General features: G+C 43.5%; 2 protein-coding genes across 26 annotated transcripts in view; one reads left to right on the top strand and one right to left on the bottom strand.

The window, feature by feature from the left end:
- The window catches only part of FBXL2 (F-box and leucine rich repeat protein 2), a 463,505-nt gene that overhangs the window by 110,631 nt on the left and 333,244 nt on the right, over positions 1–19,630 (top strand). For 13 of the 23 annotated variants that reach the window (XM_038392201.2, XM_043508841.1, XM_038392198.2 and 10 more), the window contains 2 exons: positions 12,800–13,012; positions 14,180–17,552. In XM_038392201.2, coding sequence (XP_038248129.1) covers positions 12,800–13,012; positions 14,180–14,287 — 321 coding nt within the window. In that variant the 3' untranslated portion in view covers positions 14,288–17,552. The other 10 variants (XR_006279231.1, XR_006279233.1, XR_006279232.1 and 7 more) reach the window with 7 other exon arrangements.
- UBP1 (upstream binding protein 1) overlaps positions 16,603–19,630 on the bottom strand; it is a 62,282-nt gene continuing 59,254 nt past the window's right edge. For 2 of the 3 annotated variants that reach the window (XM_038392194.2, XM_038392196.2), the window contains one exon: positions 16,603–18,405. In XM_038392194.2, the coding sequence (XP_038248122.1) occupies positions 18,368–18,405 (38 nt within the window). In that variant the 3' untranslated portion in view covers positions 16,603–18,367. The remainder of the gene's footprint in view (positions 18,406–19,630) is intronic. The other variant, XM_043508837.1, reaches the window with a different exon arrangement.

Below are 19,630 nucleotides of genomic sequence, written 5' to 3'. Positions count from 1 at the left end.
ATATTTAAAGATGCTCTCTTACATATTTTACTTCTAAAGATTTTTCTAGGAAATCATGAAATTTTAATATACAGTATATTTTGAAACAGATCAAATTATTAATTAAACAAAGGATAATTGCTTAGCAAAAATGTATACAGATATGGCCCAATCCTGTAAACAGTCGTGTGTGATTTTCGCAGCAGTGGGTTTTTAGTCAGTTTTTGTTGCCTACATTTTCAAAAGTGACTAGGGATTTTGGGTACCTCATTTTTAAAGAATCCAACTTGAGATACTTTAATGGATCTGATTTTCATAGGGTGGGTGCTCATTTTCTGAAAATCAGGCCGTTTAAAGTGACTCAGATTGGCCACTTTGAAATTGAGGTACCCCAAATCACTAGTGGGTTTTGAAAATTTAGGCCTAGGCATTTGGAGCCAACTGTCACACTACCATTTGGCATAAGGAAGGGTGTTGTATTTTATGTATGGCAGGTCACTGTTCACTATGATATACTGCCTTAAATCTACCTGAAGAAAATAGATATACTTTATAATCTATGCTTAGGAGGGATTAAGGAAATGTTTATTTCTTCGTTAAATGCATGGCCATGTCATTGATTTCCTCCACACCCTCAGCTCAAGGAAGTGTGTTACTAAGGCAGCAGCAGGCTCAGGAAGAGATTTGGCTTTAAAAAGGAACCGAATTTACTACTATATGCAGATTAATCATCCAATCCCATTCCTAGGTCATAATTCCACACACCGTACGCTTTAGTTCAGTGAATTAAGTAGTCTACCAATCAGACAAGGAACTGTTTACATGCGAGTCTTTATAAGAATATGTTGCCTTTGTGTGCCACGATATTGAAAATGGCTTCAGTCCCATCTCTGAATCTTTATAGGATCATTTATATCCAAATATATTTTAAACTGCACAAATCTGGGTCAGTCAATCCAAAATATTCATTGGCTTCCTATTAAATAGTGGACTTGCACATATATTGTAATTTAGAAATCCCATTCAGCAGAGGGAGTCTACTTTTTAAAGAATTACTGTTCCATTTGATAGTCTCATTGTAGCCTTACTTAGACTGTATCAAATTATCTATTTGGTATGACTAGAGATGGCTTTATCAAGAGTTCTTTATAAAATGCTACCTGTCCCTGTGGCTGGGAACGATAGGCTATAGCATCACTTACTTGAAATGGAAAAGGAAGTTTAGAAATAAAACTCGGTTTAGGGATCAAAATGAATGGAGAGGAGTAATTACTATAGAAATCACAGCATTGTATTCTTTTTGATATCATAATCCCATTTATAACCAGTCCTCCTTAGGTACATACAGGAATTTTTTGTGTCTCTCCCAGTACTTCAAAGGAGATGTCATAGGAATCAGCAATCATGGTTTCTGGAAGTTATTCCTCCTTTAACAATCTACTTCACAGGTAATAAGATCGTGATATCCATTGTGATATCCTGTGCCTCAGACAACCGCTGCTGACCTAGTTGGAGGTCACAGACCATCGGCTGAGAACCGGTACAATGTTAATATATATTTTGGCATCTTTATAGTACAGAAACCATGTATTCTGTGATTGTTTAGTAATAAAAATTCAATTTCCTGCCCAATGTTATCCTGTGTGTAGCAGAGAACATTACAAAATGTTCAGGCAGATTGTGTAGCGAACAGTACCAGATGAATTGAGAGTGGGGGAAGCCCACTAATCTTAATTTAAAGTTTTAAATTAATTCACTTTAGCTATGCTGTGAACTCTTTGTGATTGCTTTCTGTGAACATTTATCCAATTGAGCATTAGTGGCACAAATATTTACAAAGTGCATTTCAAAGTTGCAGAAATCAAATTTTAAATTCACCAGTATTTATAGTGGAAGTGTTTCCTTACAGAGCAAATCAGGGAACAGAGACACACACTTACCTGGCAGAATTCAAACACTCCAATACTTTATCTAATCAATTCGTAGAAGTTCAGAAGCATTTGACAGTTTTATGTGATTTTTTAAAAACAAATAAATACTACAGAGAAATTGTAATTGGACTATGGATATTCCATCAGCAGAAAAATAATCTTATCTCATCAGTTATTTTGTTTATACTGTTTGTTAATAATTCGTTGTTCAGCTAGTTCAACAAATTTTGTCTTAATTTAATTTGTACATAGCATTTATTTCTAAATAGCAAACCAAAAAGTTGACCAGCCCTCTTTATTCTAAGATTTTAAAACTGAAAACCTGACACTTTCTACCTTGTTAACTATGTCCACCAGATTTATCAAGTCATTAGGTATGTTTACCTCATAAATTCTATGAATTTAGCTGTATATCCTGATTGTCTTATTCAGTTTCAAGTCACTGGAGTATAATCTCTCAGGAAAGTTATAAGCTGCTTATTTCATAGGATGTGAAACTCTCTTAATTAGCCAGTAGACTGATGCAATAGCCAAAAGGTCACATTTGTCCTCATATAACCTTCCCTCCTTCCTTGAAACCACTGGTCTATTATAAATAGACTTTGTGGTGGGGGACACAAACCCGCATGCTTTTAACCCTTAGACGCCTGATAATTTCCAGGTTGCCAGCCAAATAAGTGCTCAGGAGGATATGTATACAAGTATATACAGAGAAAAGGCAAACAAGAAATCGAAAACATCCAAAGACTGAACCAGAGATGAGAATGTAAACACAGACCTAAGATAAGAGAGTTGACAGGAGTAAGCACTTTCATTTTGTGACTTTTAAAAAATAATATGTATACATTACATGATGTGCTAATACAAAACGCATTAATAACGCTGCACGCTGTTGGGTGAAGAAAATGAAAATACAACACAAAGCAGCTGGAATTGAAGAGGAAATGCTGAGATGGTTCCTCTGGGGAAGTGGATGAAATCCCCCTTCTCTCCATCAGACTGATTCAGTGAGAGTTCTAGAGCTAGAGAGTTCTGAGTCCTCCCTCTCTTTCTGGTTTCTGTTCTTCCTTTGCAACTTTGAGTAAAGGGGAAAAACAGATGAGGAGGATGCTAATCACAGCAGAGGTGGGCAAACTACAGCCCACGGGCCAGACTGTCCTGCCTGGCCCTTGATCTCCTGGCCGTTCCCCTGCAGCCTCAGCTCGCCATGCTGCCAGCGCTCTGGGCAGCCTGCTCCTGCCAGGCAGCATGGCTGCAAGAGGAGCCAGGTGTAGAGTATTAAATTTCTCCCTGTAGGAATGTGCTACTTATGGTGTACTACTTAACAGCTGCCAGTCCTGGTGCTCTGAGCAGCATGGTAAGGGGGCGGGGAGCGGGGGGATTGGGTAAGGGGCAGGGAGTCCCAGGGGACAGGGAGCAGGGGACGGGGAACAAGGGGGTTGGATAAGCATGGGAGTCTGGGGGGGCCTGTCAGGGGGTGGGGATAGAGGTTAGGGCACTTAGGGGACAGGGACCGGGGGGTTGGATAGGAGGTGGGCTCCCGGGGGGATGAGTGGTCCCAGGAAGGGGTGGTCAGGGGACAAGGAGCAGTGGGGGTTGCAGGGGGGCAGTCGGGGTGAGAAGTGGGAGGGGATGGATGGGGACAGGGGCCAGGCTGTTTGGGGAGGCACAGCCTTCCCTACCCAGGTGTGATGTATTAAATTGCTCCCTGTAGGAATGTGCTACTTATGGTGTACTACTCTCCATATAGTTTCAGAACTCCGATGTGGCCCCTCAGGCCAAAAAGTTTGCCCACCCCTGATATACAGACTAGTGTCTGCCTGTTAATGGCCAAAAATCCCACATAAACCAAAGCAAGTAAGCATAAGGGTTTGCCACAGCAGGATGGATTGATTTAAATCAGAGGTGGTCAAACTGGGGGATGGGGAAAGAAGCTTTGTGGGGGGAAATATTTTACCCACAGCAATGAATAACTAGCAAAGCTGATTCTTCCAGACATATCAGGTCCTCATTTGCTATGACGCAGTGTGCATATTTAATTGTAAGCATTGACCACAATCACAGTTTTGCTTTTGCTCTTATTACAGTGGATCGTTGGCTCTGTTTGAATCAATGCCTTACTGTTTTTAATATTTAGTGAGAGCTGCATGTTGAATTTTTTTTAAAACGGTTTATGTACTTGTGGGGTGGGGGGAATCTAAACTACTCAGACAAAGAAGGGGGGAACAATCAAATCAGTTTGAGAACCACTGATTTAAATCAAAAAGTTTCAAATTATCACAGTAAATCATGATTTAAGTAAGCAACTTTAATTTATTTTAATTGTGATTTGTAGTTGTACTTTTAAAAGTTATTTTGCTAAGCAAAAAGGTTCATTACCAATAAAGGTTGGTAATCATTAAAATATGTTTGCAACTACAAACTTCACACTAAATTAGGTACTTCTTTTTGTTAATCAGGAGGATACAATTTATCTATTCACCTTTATTTAAGCAATTATATAGCTTAATGTACCTTTATTCAGATTCTTAATTTTTAATAGAAAATGATTGGTGCATTTCTTATTTACTAGATGGTGTATGCAGTGTAGTTGTAGCCGTGTTGGTCCAAGGATATTAGAGAGACAAGGTGTGGTTGAGGCAATATCTTTCAGTGGACCAACTTCTGTTGGTGAGAGAGACAAGTTTTCAAGCCACAATGAAAGAAAGGTATTACTTCATCCACCTTGTCAAGCTCTAGTTGGATGGAAATTCAAATTCAATTAAAATAGACCATTTAATTTTTTTAATAAATAAAACTATCTTAAAAGTGCTGAATACATAAGAAAATCAGTTTATTAAAACATGTTTTCCATTTAAAACTGATTTATTAAACAAAGAAAATATCTGTAGTTAGTACCTAGAAACAAGCAGTTCAATTCATTATGTCCTTCAGATTTTAGAACTGATAGATCTCATTCTTCCACACCTAATTTTTATTCATTGATTAGAAGAGGAAAACAAGTTGTTCTGCTTTTTCAGCTTTCAGTTGGTTTCTTAACTTTGAATGAACTAGCCATTGAACTGAACTTGTTGAATAAACTGAAATGAAGCAAATATACTCTGTCTCCGCAGAAGAGACTAATTGCTGTCAAAAGTTGACTAACACTTTAATAAACTCTGGTTCCGGGTGCTTAGCCAGAGATTTCCCCCAGTTCAGTGGTTTAACTGTCTTTAAAGCTTGGCAGAAAACGTCCTGCTTAATATTATTTTTATTTAATTTAAATGATTTTAAGATTATAGTAAATTTAGTGCTTACAATAGGTTGTCATTTCAAATTGGATTTTTAATAGGTTTATTTTATATAACCTTGTATTTAATTTAAATTAATAAAATCCCATTTTTATTTTTTAAATATATTTTTATCCACCCAGTGCCAGACTAGTAGTCCTCAAAATTTGTTGTCCTGCTGGAGTAAAAGGTCTAACATGCTGCAGGCTGAGGTAAGGATATAGGTAGCCCATAGCTCTCCCAATTGTTGGATCTGAACTTTCAGTGGGAGGTGACTGGATCTAAAGGACTGTAAAAGCTGCTATTTGCCTTTAGTGAGGAGTTAGAAAGTGTACCCACTTTCCATTCACTGCCAAGGGTCTCCGCACCAGAGTTGCTCTGACAGAAGCTCTCTGTAGACAAGGAAAAAGGCACACAGAACAGATAGCTGGTAGTCTATGGACAATTCATGGTGCTGAACTGGGTCAGAGCCCAGAGTGAAAGATGGAATCAACTCAACACATCAAGACTTTCTGCAGAGGTGATGACAGTGCAGAGCATTTGTTTTATAGGTAGCTGACAATGGCCTCAAAGTATCTGCAGTGAAAATTCAAGGGTGTCTTGTTATCCTGACAATGCTTCTGTGAAGGTCATGAATCCTCTGAAAGAGGCAGGAACCAGCTCAGCTTGAAATGGTTTTCTCGAGTGGGGGACTTGAGGCTTTTTCCATTCTCTTCAAACATGAGAGGTAAACATGTGCAAGCTGGCATCTTTTAAGGGAATGCCAGTGCTTTGAATGCTTGAAATACAATTCTTGAACCTACTCTTACCACCTTCAGTATAAGGCCTGTGTCAGTAAGTCCTTGGTGAAAAAACTATAGTTTTATAAGTAAATAAAAGCTAAAACAAAAGGCTGAGGAGAAAACTCTTCCAAAAGAGCAGTAATACTTCGAGTGCTTGCTCATGTGTATTCCACAGTAGGTGTGCGTGCACGCCCTGTGCAACGGTGCCGGAAGTTTTTCCCTTAGCAGTACCCGTTGGTGGGGTGGGGAGCACCGCTGCAACCCCTGAAGTGGCGCTTCTATATCACGCTATAAGGGGAGCTGCGAGGTCCCCCCACCCTCAGTTCCATCTTGCTCCAGCATTGCTGTAGCCTTTCCAGTTGATCTTAGTGGTACCTTTAGCTAGTTGTTAGTAACTCGTGGAAAGTAGTTTCTCAGTTGTTAGCTTCAAGTCATACAACTCCTATCGCCGTTCCATGCCAAGGAGTGATTCACTGCTTGGGCGAAACTCACATGAGTGAACGCTGTAAGATCTGCAGATCTTTCAAGCTGCGAACTAAGAAGGAGAGAGACATCAAGCTTTGCGCTCTCCTCATGGAATCAGCGCTTGCTCCAACTCCGGTACGCTGTGCGGACTCGGCACCGGGCGCCACATGGTCGGTGCGCAGCGAAGTCCCCTCCACCAGTCGGCACTGTTCCCCTTCCAAGAAACAAAGGAAGAGCTCGACTTCACAGCGGCACCGAAAGAAGGAAGGGGGAAGAGGCTGGTCCCAGGTTGGGCAGCCTTTGGTCCGTCCCTGTCCCCCCCCCCCAGCTCGAAATCTCTGACTCATGCTGAGCGGAGTAGCCCGGCAGCGCCGACATGCGCCTCTCCCGCGGTCAGGATGCCATAGACACTGGAGGCTCTACAGGCCACACGAGACATTCTGAGCTTGCCAGTGCCCGGTCCTGAGGCAAACCGCCACTGGGCGCTCGACAGGCCTCCCCAGCACGGCACAGCTCTCACTCTGAAGACGGCTCTCTGCCTTGTTCAGTAGGCAGCAACCGGTCCACTCGCAGCTCGCATCCACCACCCTCGACGCCAACCAGGGTTCCATCCGGGCAGGAGTCCCCGGGTCCCTCCACACTATGCAGCAGTGGACGCAGGCACCGAGATAGGCTTCCAAGGTGCTCCTCTTCACGATGTAGCTATTGTAGCTGGTCTCAGCGTGACCAACGTCAACACTCCCGCTTGAGCTCCCGCTCTGTCAGGGATTGCACACGGGACTCGCATCACTGGCCAGTAATTCCGGCGGATACCAGTCCTCGATATCAAGGTCCTGGTCCCATGGAAGACAGCATTGTAGGCACCGCCACTCCTAGGTACCGGCCCGACCACTACCAGTTCACGCTTCTCCCCGGTTAGCCTATCCACGGTGTGCAGGGTATTCACAAAGTGTATGGCGGTGGCAGCAGCCTACCTCAGATGAGAAGGGTCCAGATGTTCCCATATCTGGACAATTGGCTTCTCAAGGGCAACTCACTGTCTCAGGTGACGGCCCGTGTGGTGGTGACCTTGGCCTCGGCACCCAGCCGCCCCTCACTGGGCCATACCGCTCAGCCGGAGCAGATAGTGCCACCGGGCCCGCAGCATGGACAGTGGCAAGGGGCCCCAGGGAGGGACGATGGTGTCAATGGGCACCATGGCCGCTGATGCCCACCCATGCAGGAACCCACTCAGTGGCCGGGGCATCCGAGGCCCCGTCGGCCTCGCTATCTAGGCAGAGTGACAAGTCTAAAGGTCATGAGTCATCGGCTCTGCACCTGGACTCTGACCTGGGGGTTGATCCCCCGGCACCAGCTGAGGCCCACAACCCTGTGCCGGCCTCCTCTCCTGCACCGGTTGACACTATCACATTACCACTGCCCTCTGCTCCACAGGAAGACTTCAGGGCGCATCATTACCTGCTAAAGCGGGTGGTGTCAAGCCTCCAGCTGCAGGCCAAGGAGATGGAGGGCCCGTCCGATTCCCTCTTTAATGTAATGTCCCCCTCGGTACCTGGCTGTGTGGCTTTACCTCTTCACCAAGGAGTAGCCAATATCTCCAATGCCTTGTGGCTAACTCCTGCCTCTCTGGCCCCGATTTCCAAGAAGGCTGAGAGGAAGTATTTTGTGCCAGCCAAGAACCATGAATACCTCTACTCCCACCCAGCACCTAACTCTCTGATGGTGGAATCTGTGAACCACCGGGAGCAGCAGGGCCAGCCCGCGCCCACCCCCAAGAATAAAGACACCAGGAGACTAGACTCTTTTGGTAGAAAACTTTATTCCTCTTCGAGTTTCCATCTCAGGGTGGCCAAGCATCAGGCCTTACTGAGCCGATATGATTTTAATTTATGGGAGTCCCTGCCAAATGGGATCTGCTCCTGTCTACATGCGCCAGTCTCGGCCTGTTGGTAAAAGAGACCAAATCAATGCTGGTCCTGGTGCAGCGCATAGAATTCATAGGGGCACTAATGGACTCCTTAAGGACCAAAGTCCCCAAATTTATTGGAGTCCCTGCCAAGGCACTCCTCCCATAGCGGGATAGGAAGGACTTTAAGGCATTGGTGGACAAGGGGGCGATGGCAGCCAAAGCTGCCCTGCAGACAGCATCGGATGTGGTGGATACGGCGACTCACTCGATGGCCTCCCCGACCTCCATGCGCACGGTGTCGTGGTTCATCCTGTCCAGGCTTTTGGCGGAGGCCCAGTCCCTCATGCAGGATGTGCCATTCAACGGGAAAGCCCTGTTTGCCAAACAGATGGACGTCAGGTTGCACAGGATGAAAGACTCTCGCACCACCCTGCAGGCCTTGGGCCTATACTAAGGACAAGGCCAAATCGCAGATGTCAGCTCTGCGCAGAGCAGATATGAGCCCGCTTACAAGAGGTCGAGAGACCAAAAGCGCTGGCCTCAATGACAGTCCCGCTCTGCCCCACAGCCTGGGCCCTCTAAGGGCAAGAGGCAAGGAAAGAAGCGGTTTTGACTGTTTGCAGGGGGGCACCAGGGTAGTTGTCATGGAAACCCCCCTACTAATAAAATTTGTGTTCAGCCACCGATTGTCTGCCTTCCATGGGGAATGGTCATGAATAATCTTGGACCGCTGGGTCCTCAACCCCATTTCCAAAGGCTACATGGTGCAGTTCACGCCCGCCCAACCGGCCCCCGTCCCTGGCGGGCTCAGGGGACCCAGAGCACGTTCACCTCCTAGGTCAGGAGATGGAACGACTACTACACCTAGGGGCAGTGGAGAGAATGCCAGTAGAATTCCAGGGTAGGGGCTTCTACTCCCAATATTTCCTGATCCTAAAGGCGAAAGGGGGTCTCAGGCCCATCCTAGAACTGCGGAATCTCAATTGGTTTATGGTCTGCTCCAAGTTCTGCATGATGTCCCCGGCTTCTATTATCCCTCCCTGGACATGGGGGACTGGTACGCGGCCCTGGACCTTCAGGATTCGTATTTCCAGATCCATGTTTTTGAAAGGCATAGGCACTTCCTCCGTTTCCTGGTGGGGCCCGACCACTACCAGTTCACGCTTCTCCCCGGTTAGCCTATCCACGGTGTGCAGGGAATTCACAAAGTGTATGGCGGTGGCAGCAGCCTACCTCAGATGAGAAGGGTCCAGATGTTCCCATATCTGGACAATTGGCTTCTCAAGGGCAACTCATTGTCTCAGGTGACGGCCTGTGTGGATATGCTCCTGTCTACATGCGCCAATCTGGGCCTGTTGGTAAACGAGACCAAATCAATGCTGGTCTCGATGCAGTGCATAGAATTCATAGGGGCACTAATGGACTCCTTAAGGACCACAGCCTCTCTCCCAGTGGGCAGGTTTGAAACCCTCAAAGGTCTCCTCGTCTTGGTCACAGCTTTTCCGATGACAACAGCAAGGGCATGCCTTCAGATCCTGGGACACATGGCGGCGTGCATGTACGTGGTCCACCACGCCAGGCTCCGAATGAGGCCCCTCCAGCTATGGCTAGCCTCCCACTTCTCCCAGGCACAGGACGGCCTGGACAAGGTCCTCACAGTACCGTCCCTGGTAATTGCCTCCCTACAATGGTGGTCCTCCCTGGACAATATGCTCTAAGGGGTTCCTTTCTGGGAGACGGCCCCGACAATAGAACTGGTTTCTGATGCGTCGGACTTGGACTGGGGAACCCGCATAGGGAACATGCAAACCCAAGGGATATGGTCAACTTCGGACGTGTCCCTCCACATAAATGTCAGGGAGCTCAGGGCGATACGGTTGGTGTGTGTGGCTTTCATCACACAGCTTCATGGCAAGGTGGTCAGAGTCCTTACGGACAACACTGCCACGATGTTCTACATCAACAGGCAATGTGGGGCACGGTCCTCGGCTCTCTACTGGGAAGCCCTGAGCTTATGGGAGTTCTGTATAGCCCATGACATCTCCGAGGGCTTTCCACCTACCGGGCGCCCGCAATGCACAGGCTGATAGCCTCAACAGGGTTTTCTCCCCCCATTACGAGTGGTTGCTCCACTCGGAGGTCACTCACCAGCTCTTCCGAGAGTGGGGAATTCCCCACATGGACCTGTTTGTGACCCGCCAGAACTGGCGTTGCCTCCTGTTTTGTTTCGGGGTGGGGTTGGGAAGGGATGTGATCTCAGATGTCTTCCTCCTGCAGTGGTTGGACCAGCTTTTCCACCATTTCCCCTTATAGGCAAAGTTCTAGAAAAGTGAAAACAGACAAGGCACGTATCATCCTTAGCTCCCCAGCCTGGCCCTATCAACACTGGTACGGGACCCTACTGGACCTGTTGGCGGCCCCTCCGAGGAGGTTGCCGCTTCACCCAGACCTCCCCTCCCAGAACGTGGGCTGCCTCCTTCATCCCAATCTGGCTGCTCTTCACCTGATAGTGTGGCTGCTCAGTGGCTAGACGAGGAGGAGAGGAGGTGTTCTGAAGAAGTCAGGCGGGTCCTCCTGGAAAGTAGAAGGCCGTCCACACGCTGGACATACCTCGCAAAGTGGTCCAAATTTTCCAGGTGGATGGGGGGGCGGAGTCTCCCCATCGTCTGCACTGCTCCAGCTTATCCTTAAGTCCCTCCTGTCCCTTAGGACCCAAGGGCTGGCACCTACCTCTATCAGTACACTTGGCGGCCATATCAGCCTTCCACCTGCTGGTGCAAGGGCTCTCTGTCTTCTCCCATACTATGATCTCCTGCTATGTGAGAGGCCTTGACCATTCATTCCTGTATGCTAGATCCCCTGTATTGCAATGGGACCTAAATCTGGTGGTGTCCTTCCTCACGGGTCCTCCCTTTGACTCCTTAGCCACGTGTTCCTGGTCTCACCTCTCCTGGAAGGTAGCCTTCCCTGTAGCAATCGCAGCGGCCCAACGTGTCTCAGAGCTCAGGGCCTTGACCTCAGAACCTCCATATACAGTCTTCCACAAGGATAAGGTCTAACTTCGCCCACACCCTGCATTCCTCCTGAAGGTGGTCTCTGCCTTCCATATGGAACAGGACATCTTCCTTCCCATGCTCTGTCCCAAGCCCCATTCCTCCAATGAGGAACGCTGCCTCCACACACTCAGTGTGTGCAGGGCACTGGCCTTCTACCTGGATTGGATTAAACTGTTCCGTAAATCCTCACAACTCTTTGTTGCCTCCGCCGAGCATATGAAGGGGCAGCCTATTTCCACCCAGGACCTTTCTCGCTGGATCACCTCATGCATATGCACGTGCTATGATCTGGCAGGAGTTCCCCTGCCACCGATCGTCAGGGCGCACTCAATGAGGGCTCAGGCCTCGTCGGCTGCCTATGTAGCCCATGTCCCTATCCAGGACATCTGTAGGGCTGCCACCTGGTCTTCAGTTCACATGTTCACTGTGCATTATGCAATCGTCTCTCAAACTAGGGATGACGCTGAGTTTGGCGGAGCAGTACATCCGGGAACTCGTGAACGCCTACCCACCACCAACAGATATAGCTTGGAATCACCTACTGTGGAATAGACATGAGCAAGCACTTAAAGAAGAAAAGACAGTTACCTGTTCCATAACTGGTGTTCTTCGAGATGTGTTGCTCATGTCTATTTCAGATCCCGCCCTCTTTCCCCTCTGTTTGGAGTTGTCCGGCAAGAACGAACTGAGGGTGGGGGGAGCTTATAGCTCCCCGCTCCCCTTATAGCGTGATACAGAGGCGCCACTCCAGGGGTCACAGTGGTGCTCCTCCCCCCGCACGGGTACTGCTAAAGGGAAAAACTTCCAGCAGCGGTGGACGTGGCATGCACGGACACCTGCTGAGGAATAGACGTGAGCAACATGTCTCGAAGAACACCAGTTACGGAACAGGTAACTGTCTTTTACTTCAGCATAGTAACTGGGTCTTTGAGGTGATTGCTTGCATGGATCCACAGAGTATGCACGAATACATGCATGCAGTGTTCATGTGGCTTATCACAGACACCCAACTGTGCAACAACCTAAATAGAATTTCTACATCTCTAGAGAGCAAAGGGGGAGTGCTGAGTTTGGCTGTTGCTACAAAGTGCTTGCCCTGGGTCTGTAATGATGAAGTCAAATTATGATTTAAGTGCGTCTTTCTGACTGCTGTGACCCTAAGCTGCTCATTTTGGCAACTGCTTCTCCTGCTCTTCAGGTTTAAGGAGATAGCATTTTAATATGCCTCTTAGCTTCTGCAAAAGGATTAGTAATGAAATGGCACTAACAGTACAAGTATTTTGAACAGGGTAATCCAAATACAGAGTCGCTTGAGGTTGTTCCTAGTCCTGATCATTTCCACTGGACATAATAATTTAAAAAAAAAAAAGTGTGGAATGAAACATTACATTGTCCTTTTGTCTTGTAGAGCTTATCTCACTGTGAGCTGATCACAGATAATGGGATTCTGCATCTGAGCAACAGTACCTGTGGTCATGAAAGGCTCCAGGTCCTCGAGTTAGACAATTGTCTTCTCATCACCGATGTGACCCTAGAGCACCTGGAGAACTGCCACAGTTTGGAGAGAATTGAGTTATATGACTGTCAGCAAGTCACACGAGCAGGAATCAAAAGAATAAGAGTATGTGTTGTTTTTAAAGGTTCAGCTTTGGGAAGGACAGTCATTTGTGCAGTCAGGGGAGCCTGATCCTATCGGATACACTTACAGCAGCTTAACAGAGTTTTCATCCTACCTTCCCTTGCTTTGGACCAAGGATGTTAACATACTTTATAAGATCCCCAACTTTAGGCATTAGAAGTACCATGGGTATATGATCAAAAACTACCACCCAGTGCCTAATTCCATTTATAGTCCAAGCTACTGTTGGTATCAGAATAATTGTCCATGCTGATCTTTTCTCCCACTGATGTAGATTCCAGCTGTAGCTCTTTGTTTATTTCCTAATGTTTGTTTCCCATTCCCTCAGGGTTTTGTTAAGTGAAGATTGTGTTTTTGTAGGACTGTAGAATTCTTTAAATTCTACCAACCATGCATACTCATTACAATGCAGATATAATGAAGCATAGGACATTTGGGTAGTAGGGGCAATTAGGCCTGTGGATCTACCTAGTAACAGCAGACCTAACATCCCCTGCCCTTGCAGTATCTGTCTCCCCTCCTCTATGTAACTTCCCGTGTTTTAAGCACAGGAACTTTTCTGCTGAGTATGTGGCAGCATTTAGGGCATAGTACTGATCCATGGACACAGTAATGCTGTGCTAATTCACTTTCAAATTAATCACTTTGCACTGATGAAGTCTGCCTCTCACCCTTGCAGGAACTGCTGAAGGTACCACCACTGAGCTGAGACACGCATGGTTGTAGGGGAGACATAAAATTAAAAGTCTTGCTTCTGTTTCTTCACTGGCAAGAAATCCACCCTCTAGCGATTAACAGCAGAATGAAAGTTAGCCAGCCCACATCTGCAGTGTAAATACCAGTTCAACAGAAAGGAGTCAGTCACTGATGCACTGAGATTTAAGGTGATAGCTTTTGGATGAATGAATGGCCAGGTTTCAGATCATTACAGTGCCTTAACTTTTCCAGTTTTACTGGATGTAAGCATTGGGACTTGGCATCCACGTAATGCAGGTTAAACCATTTTTTGAAACATGGCTTGCCTGGATGCCCTATCTACAGCTATGAGCAGGAAGAAAAGCTTTGACAGTAGTGTGATCTGTCAGCAATAGTGTGGTTTTGCTCTTCATACTTTGTGGTTACATTTTTCATTTGAATTTTCATCTACAGGCTCATTTACCTGATGTGAAAGTTCATGCCTACTTTGCTCCAGTCACCCCTCCTCCTTCTGTAGGAGGTAGTCGACAGCGACTCTGCAGGTGCTGCATTATTCTTTGACAGTAGGAGGGAGCATCAGCAAAGGAAGATTGTGGAAACAAAATCAGATTGCAAGTGGCTTGCAGAGTGTCAGTTTCTTAACTGCCGTAGGAGTGATGTTGCAGTCATTCAATTTTGTGCTGGTACTGACTCAAAGGTGTTTTCACAGGTAAAAAGTCTTAATGTTACATGCGGATGTGGAGTAACTGATGCTTTTCTTTTTTTTTAAATTACATCTACTCCACCATCCCTGCTGTTGATATGACAATCATAGTACCATTTACTAATGTGGACTGGGGGATTGCAGAGTTGTAGATGCTCAGTGAAAGCCCCAACCCTGTAAGCCTCACTAAACTGGAATATTAGTTCCTATTTGTAAGCATTATTCAGTGTTTAAAAAAAAAAAATTCAGGGTCTCAATCCAGCATGAGTGTCCAAACTGCTGTTGTACAATACACATAACCAATTACATCATCAGGTTTAAGGACAAATCAGCTTTAGCAGAAGTTGACCAAAAAACGGAAAATAATCATGAAAAATAGATTCCTATTTTGCTACGGTTTTTAATTTCTACAAAAACTCCCCACCATGTTAAGAGGTAGTACATCTCCAGAAAACTATTTAATTTAAACTTTGTTTTATACAAAAGAGCACTCCTCAAATTGTTGAATTATTTCTCTAAAGAGTCTTAAGTGTTATCAAGTAGGTTAGGCTAAGAAAGGTATGGCTGTTTTGTGTCCTGTCCACTGGTCTTTTTATATGCTCTAGCTGAGTAGGTAGAGCTGTTTACACTATAGTGGCTGAAAGAATATTTGTGTATGGTACTTATACTTCCCACATTGCATCTCCCCATTTAATATATTTAGTCCTAAACAAACAGCAGCTTGGGGGGGATATTACTGCCTTTTTTACAGAGTTAACTTAATTTGCCCTAGGTCACATCCTAAACTGTGACAAAGCAAGGAACTGAATGCTAGGCTCCTGCATCCCAGGCCCATACCCTAACCAATGAGCTGAGTTATCAACCTGTGGTCTATGGACCCCCTTTGGGGGCCACAGACTATTCAGATTTCCAAAGGGGTCTGCAACTGAAAAAAGGTTGAAAATCACTGGGCGAATTAATTTAATGTAGTTGACATGGTTGAGCAGATTGAGAGCCCAAACAAGCAGTGGTTTCTGTTTTCTTAAAGAAGGAAAGTTTTAAAAATTGAAGCCCAACTTTTCAGAAAGAGAGCATTCATCATGACAATTACATTAATACCTTTAACCTTTTTTTTATCTGGTAGGGTGACATCATGGCCTCATTGACATCAATAGGCCAGAATTTCAGCTGTAGATTTAAGCCTTCTACAAAGGAGAGTGAAATCTGAATGTAAAACCACAAGTCTAAGGGGGAAGCTACATTTTTATATTAAGCCACCTAAATAAATGGTTGGTGTGCATGGCATCTCCCTTAGGTACCCAAGCTCAACATTAAGCCCAAGATATTTTCCTTTCAAGGGCTAAAGACTGGTCAACTGATATAGTGTTTAAGTCCTGAAAATGATGTAATGTCATTTGACAAAAACTCTAATAGACTTTCCCTTAAGGGTAAGGCAATATTTCCAGTATGTGTAGCCTAAGTTGTTGGCAAAACATAGTTGAATGCAGTGTGTACATTGACACCTCACCTTTAAAACTATGTTTTAAAACGTTAATGTGAAAATTTAAGGCAGCTTTTGACAGCTGCACTTTTGTTGTATGCAGATCTGTGAACTTAAGATACTGACATAGCTGAAAATTTATATGAATATGGTATAAAGTTCTAGTATTAAACTTTGGGGGGGGGGGCTTCATCTTTGCAGCAAAAGCAAAAATTCCTGGATTAGTTTACACATTATGTATACACTTGTATTATCAAGATTCCCATTTATGGAATTTTCTTAGCAGAACATTGGGGGAAGACCAAAATTAAACGTGAACTCAGTGCAACTTGTCAGAATGAGTAGTTGTGTGTTGCCTTAGGTCTGGATCATTTTTATGGATCTTATTGTAAGGGCATTAAAGTTGTACAAAAACCAAAATTTAACATATGCCTACACTAAGAAAAATGATATAGAAAACAAATAAACAATCAGCTGATAATTTACTTGAACTTCTGTTTCACTGATTTCAAAAATTGAGCCATTAATATTTTACTCAAAAAAAGTATGGTTTTGGTCATGCTGAAATTAATGAGTTCTTTCAATTCGTTTTCTAAAATATTGCTGGGGAGCTGAATTATCTGCTCTGAAGTGCATTGCTCCTACTAACAATGTTAATTCTATCTTAGCAGAAAAATAAGCACATTTACAAAATTATTGAAAAACATTTATTCTTAAATTGAAATGTGTACATCTTAAAACAAAAGCAATTTGCTGGTGCCATAATTTAATTCCAATTTCAAGTGAGCGGGACAAACTACTATACACTTCCTTTAAATTTAGTTGGATACTTTCTAATCAAGGATTTTTCCACTTTTATAAAACATTTGGGATTTGAAAATGGTGCTGAGGTGAAATGACAACTGTCAGTTCAATAAACTATCAAGACCCAACCAATACCCAAAGATGAACAATTTATAGGCAGAAGAAACTTGAACTTAAGTCCACAAAATTCCACTTTATCAGTGTAGAAAAACATTTAAAGTTTGCAAAATTGCTACAGCTTTAAAAAGGCTTGCTTGGTAAGCACTTAACCCAGCTAAAGAAGGAATTAAATATCAAAGTAGCATTTTGCATGCTGTAGTAGTTTTTGTTCTCTGTAAATGATTTTGCACTACAGCATTCAAAATTTTCAAATTGATTTAAAGGGAGGGGAGATATTGTGAGTAAAAAGGGGGATTTTTCTGCCTTTGAAAAATCTTCCCCAAAGTACCTAAATAATAATAACATACTCATAAGTGGACATTAATATTAAATGTTTGAATAGCAGTGCCATACATTTGACAATTTCAAGGAATTGCCTATTTCAAAAGTAAGTATTTGGTCATATGGAGAGGCACTGTAAAAAAAAATTACAGTATCAATCTGAGAATAAAGAAATCACAGAAAAGGTCAAGATACCTGCCCATAAAGAGTGATTATAGCAAGACATACCTGCTACTAAAGAGATTAAGTGGTGTATATTTAGTGTTTCTTGAGCATGTAATGGACAGTACTTAAAGCTGTGTTGTAGCCCCCTTGGTGCCAGTGGGTCACACTTCCCCCCACCCCCCAAAACTCCCCCATCATTATGCAGTTTGTTTTTAAATCCACCATTTTAAAAATAAAAAAAAAACACCCTGCAGCAATGCTTCTTAGAGAAACTAAAAATTAAGGATGCATAGGCAATTATTTTTCCATTAAATTTGTTAAAAGCAAAACAATTACTTCGTACCCCACAGGATTTATGTTAATCCTTTCAACAAGGTACTGTCAATAATGCAGTTTGCTGCATGCATATATTGCATCTGGCTAGGATTTATTAAAATCCTATTCTGGCATTTACATTTCTTACATACACAATTTACACAGGGAAGCTGTTTTGACAGCTTTACTCTCAAAGACCCAACAACCTGATCACTATCATCTTAACTACTCGTCTCCACACAGATTACTATGTGCTCTGCTAACATCAAAAAATAAAATCAGCATAAGGTACAAGCAAGTAATAGACAAACTGGCACATAAAGGTAAATGCCCCAGAATAAGTTTACATTCATCTCCAAACTGGACACAGTATAATAGGAAAGCAATACTGCTTCTAGAAACTGTATCTACTGGCCATAATTTGTCTTATTTCAGTAAAGGGCAAGCACCTTTGCTTATATTGTCTTCCATGCCTGTACATAGGCTGTCATGGCATTATACCTCTTATGAGGACACTTAGCTATGGCAGTGATAAGAAAGTTCACCTATCAAACAGCTCATTAGAAAGGTCTTGTGTTTTCAATATGAAACATTTTATATGGTGAAGTCCAATCCTAAGAGTTTTTGGATGTTCTTCATCGTCATTAAGCATGACTTCATTCTGCATTGGAATATCAGTCCAGTATATATCCTCTCTCTCTATGTGTATATATATATATATATATATATGACATCATTTCAGAATTATATGGAAACCTTCACCATTTTCAGCTGCAGAGAAGAAAAAGGAAAGGTTTAGATGAAAGAATGGCATCCCTTTACCCAAGACCCCAGCCACTGAAGATACTAACCAGTGTATTAAAACAGTCTAAAATTCATGTAAGTTATTGACACTCGTATTGAAAAGCAAACTTTTAACTACTAATTTGATACTGTGTTATCATATGACCTGACTATTTTGGGAATAAAAACAGCAAACTTTTCCAGCATAACACATTCTGCACCACTTTCCAACAATATAGACTCTCTAATAAATTAAGCTCAAACTATCTTGAATGTAATTTTAAATATCTAGACAGTTGCTTTGTTATTTTTATTTCTAGAACTTTTGTTCCCATTTCAATGCACGCAGTCCTCCTACTTTCCTGTTTTTGATCTCTCTCATCAGTTCTGGGTTAGTTATCCTAAAATAAAGCAGGTAAATTAGCAAAACAAGTATGTGAATATATAGAATAGGAAACCTATCTGCCCTGTAGCCCAGAAGATCTGGATGCAGATAAAGTAGTGGGCCGTTTGAAACAAATGCAGTAGATGGTTACTGAACTTCTGAAATTTTTTTTTCAAAACAATGTTAATATCCGTAGAAGAGTGCGGATTCACTAGGAGTAGAAATTAGTGACTGAATACATTAACAGACAACACCACAAAATTTTGGGGGGAAAAGCTGGATTTATGACAGATGCCTGCTGCTATTTTTTATTTTTAGCCAAAAGATCTGATTAATGACAAGCCACAAACACAAGCTTCCTGGTATGATGTTAAGAGACCCCCTACAAATAAATTTTAACACCTTGTAGATGTAAAAGTGATGAATCCAAGGCATTTGGATTTGTTATGTATTAGCTGTAAGGCATTGTATATAGCGCGCAAATATGGAAGGAATAGGGGCTGGAAAACACATCTGAGGGATGTAAGCAACACCAGGAAGTATGAGGAGACTAGGCTAGGGATAGTGATGAAGCAAGCTAGAAAGCAGGAAGAAGTATGCATGTAATGCCAGCTAAGCATGTGCAGCCACTAAATGATTTTTTTTTTTTTTTTTTTTTTTTTTTTTTTTTAGTTTTATACAAATGTGAATTGGAACAGCCAGCTAGAATAGCATATACACCAAGATCACAAGAGGGATTCGTACCAACCCTACCTAAAATAATGCTCTATCTGTTGGCTCTCTAACCTTTGTAAATTTGTCCTGCATCAGGCTGCACACAAAATTCTT

Source organism: Dermochelys coriacea, chromosome 2 (assembly GCF_009764565.3).
Source record: "Dermochelys coriacea isolate rDerCor1 chromosome 2, rDerCor1.pri.v4, whole genome shotgun sequence".
Taxonomy (NCBI): Eukaryota; Metazoa; Chordata; order Testudines; family Dermochelyidae; genus Dermochelys; species Dermochelys coriacea.
Note: the sequence above shows the minus strand (reverse complement) of the source record. Positions and strands in the feature narration are given on the sequence as shown.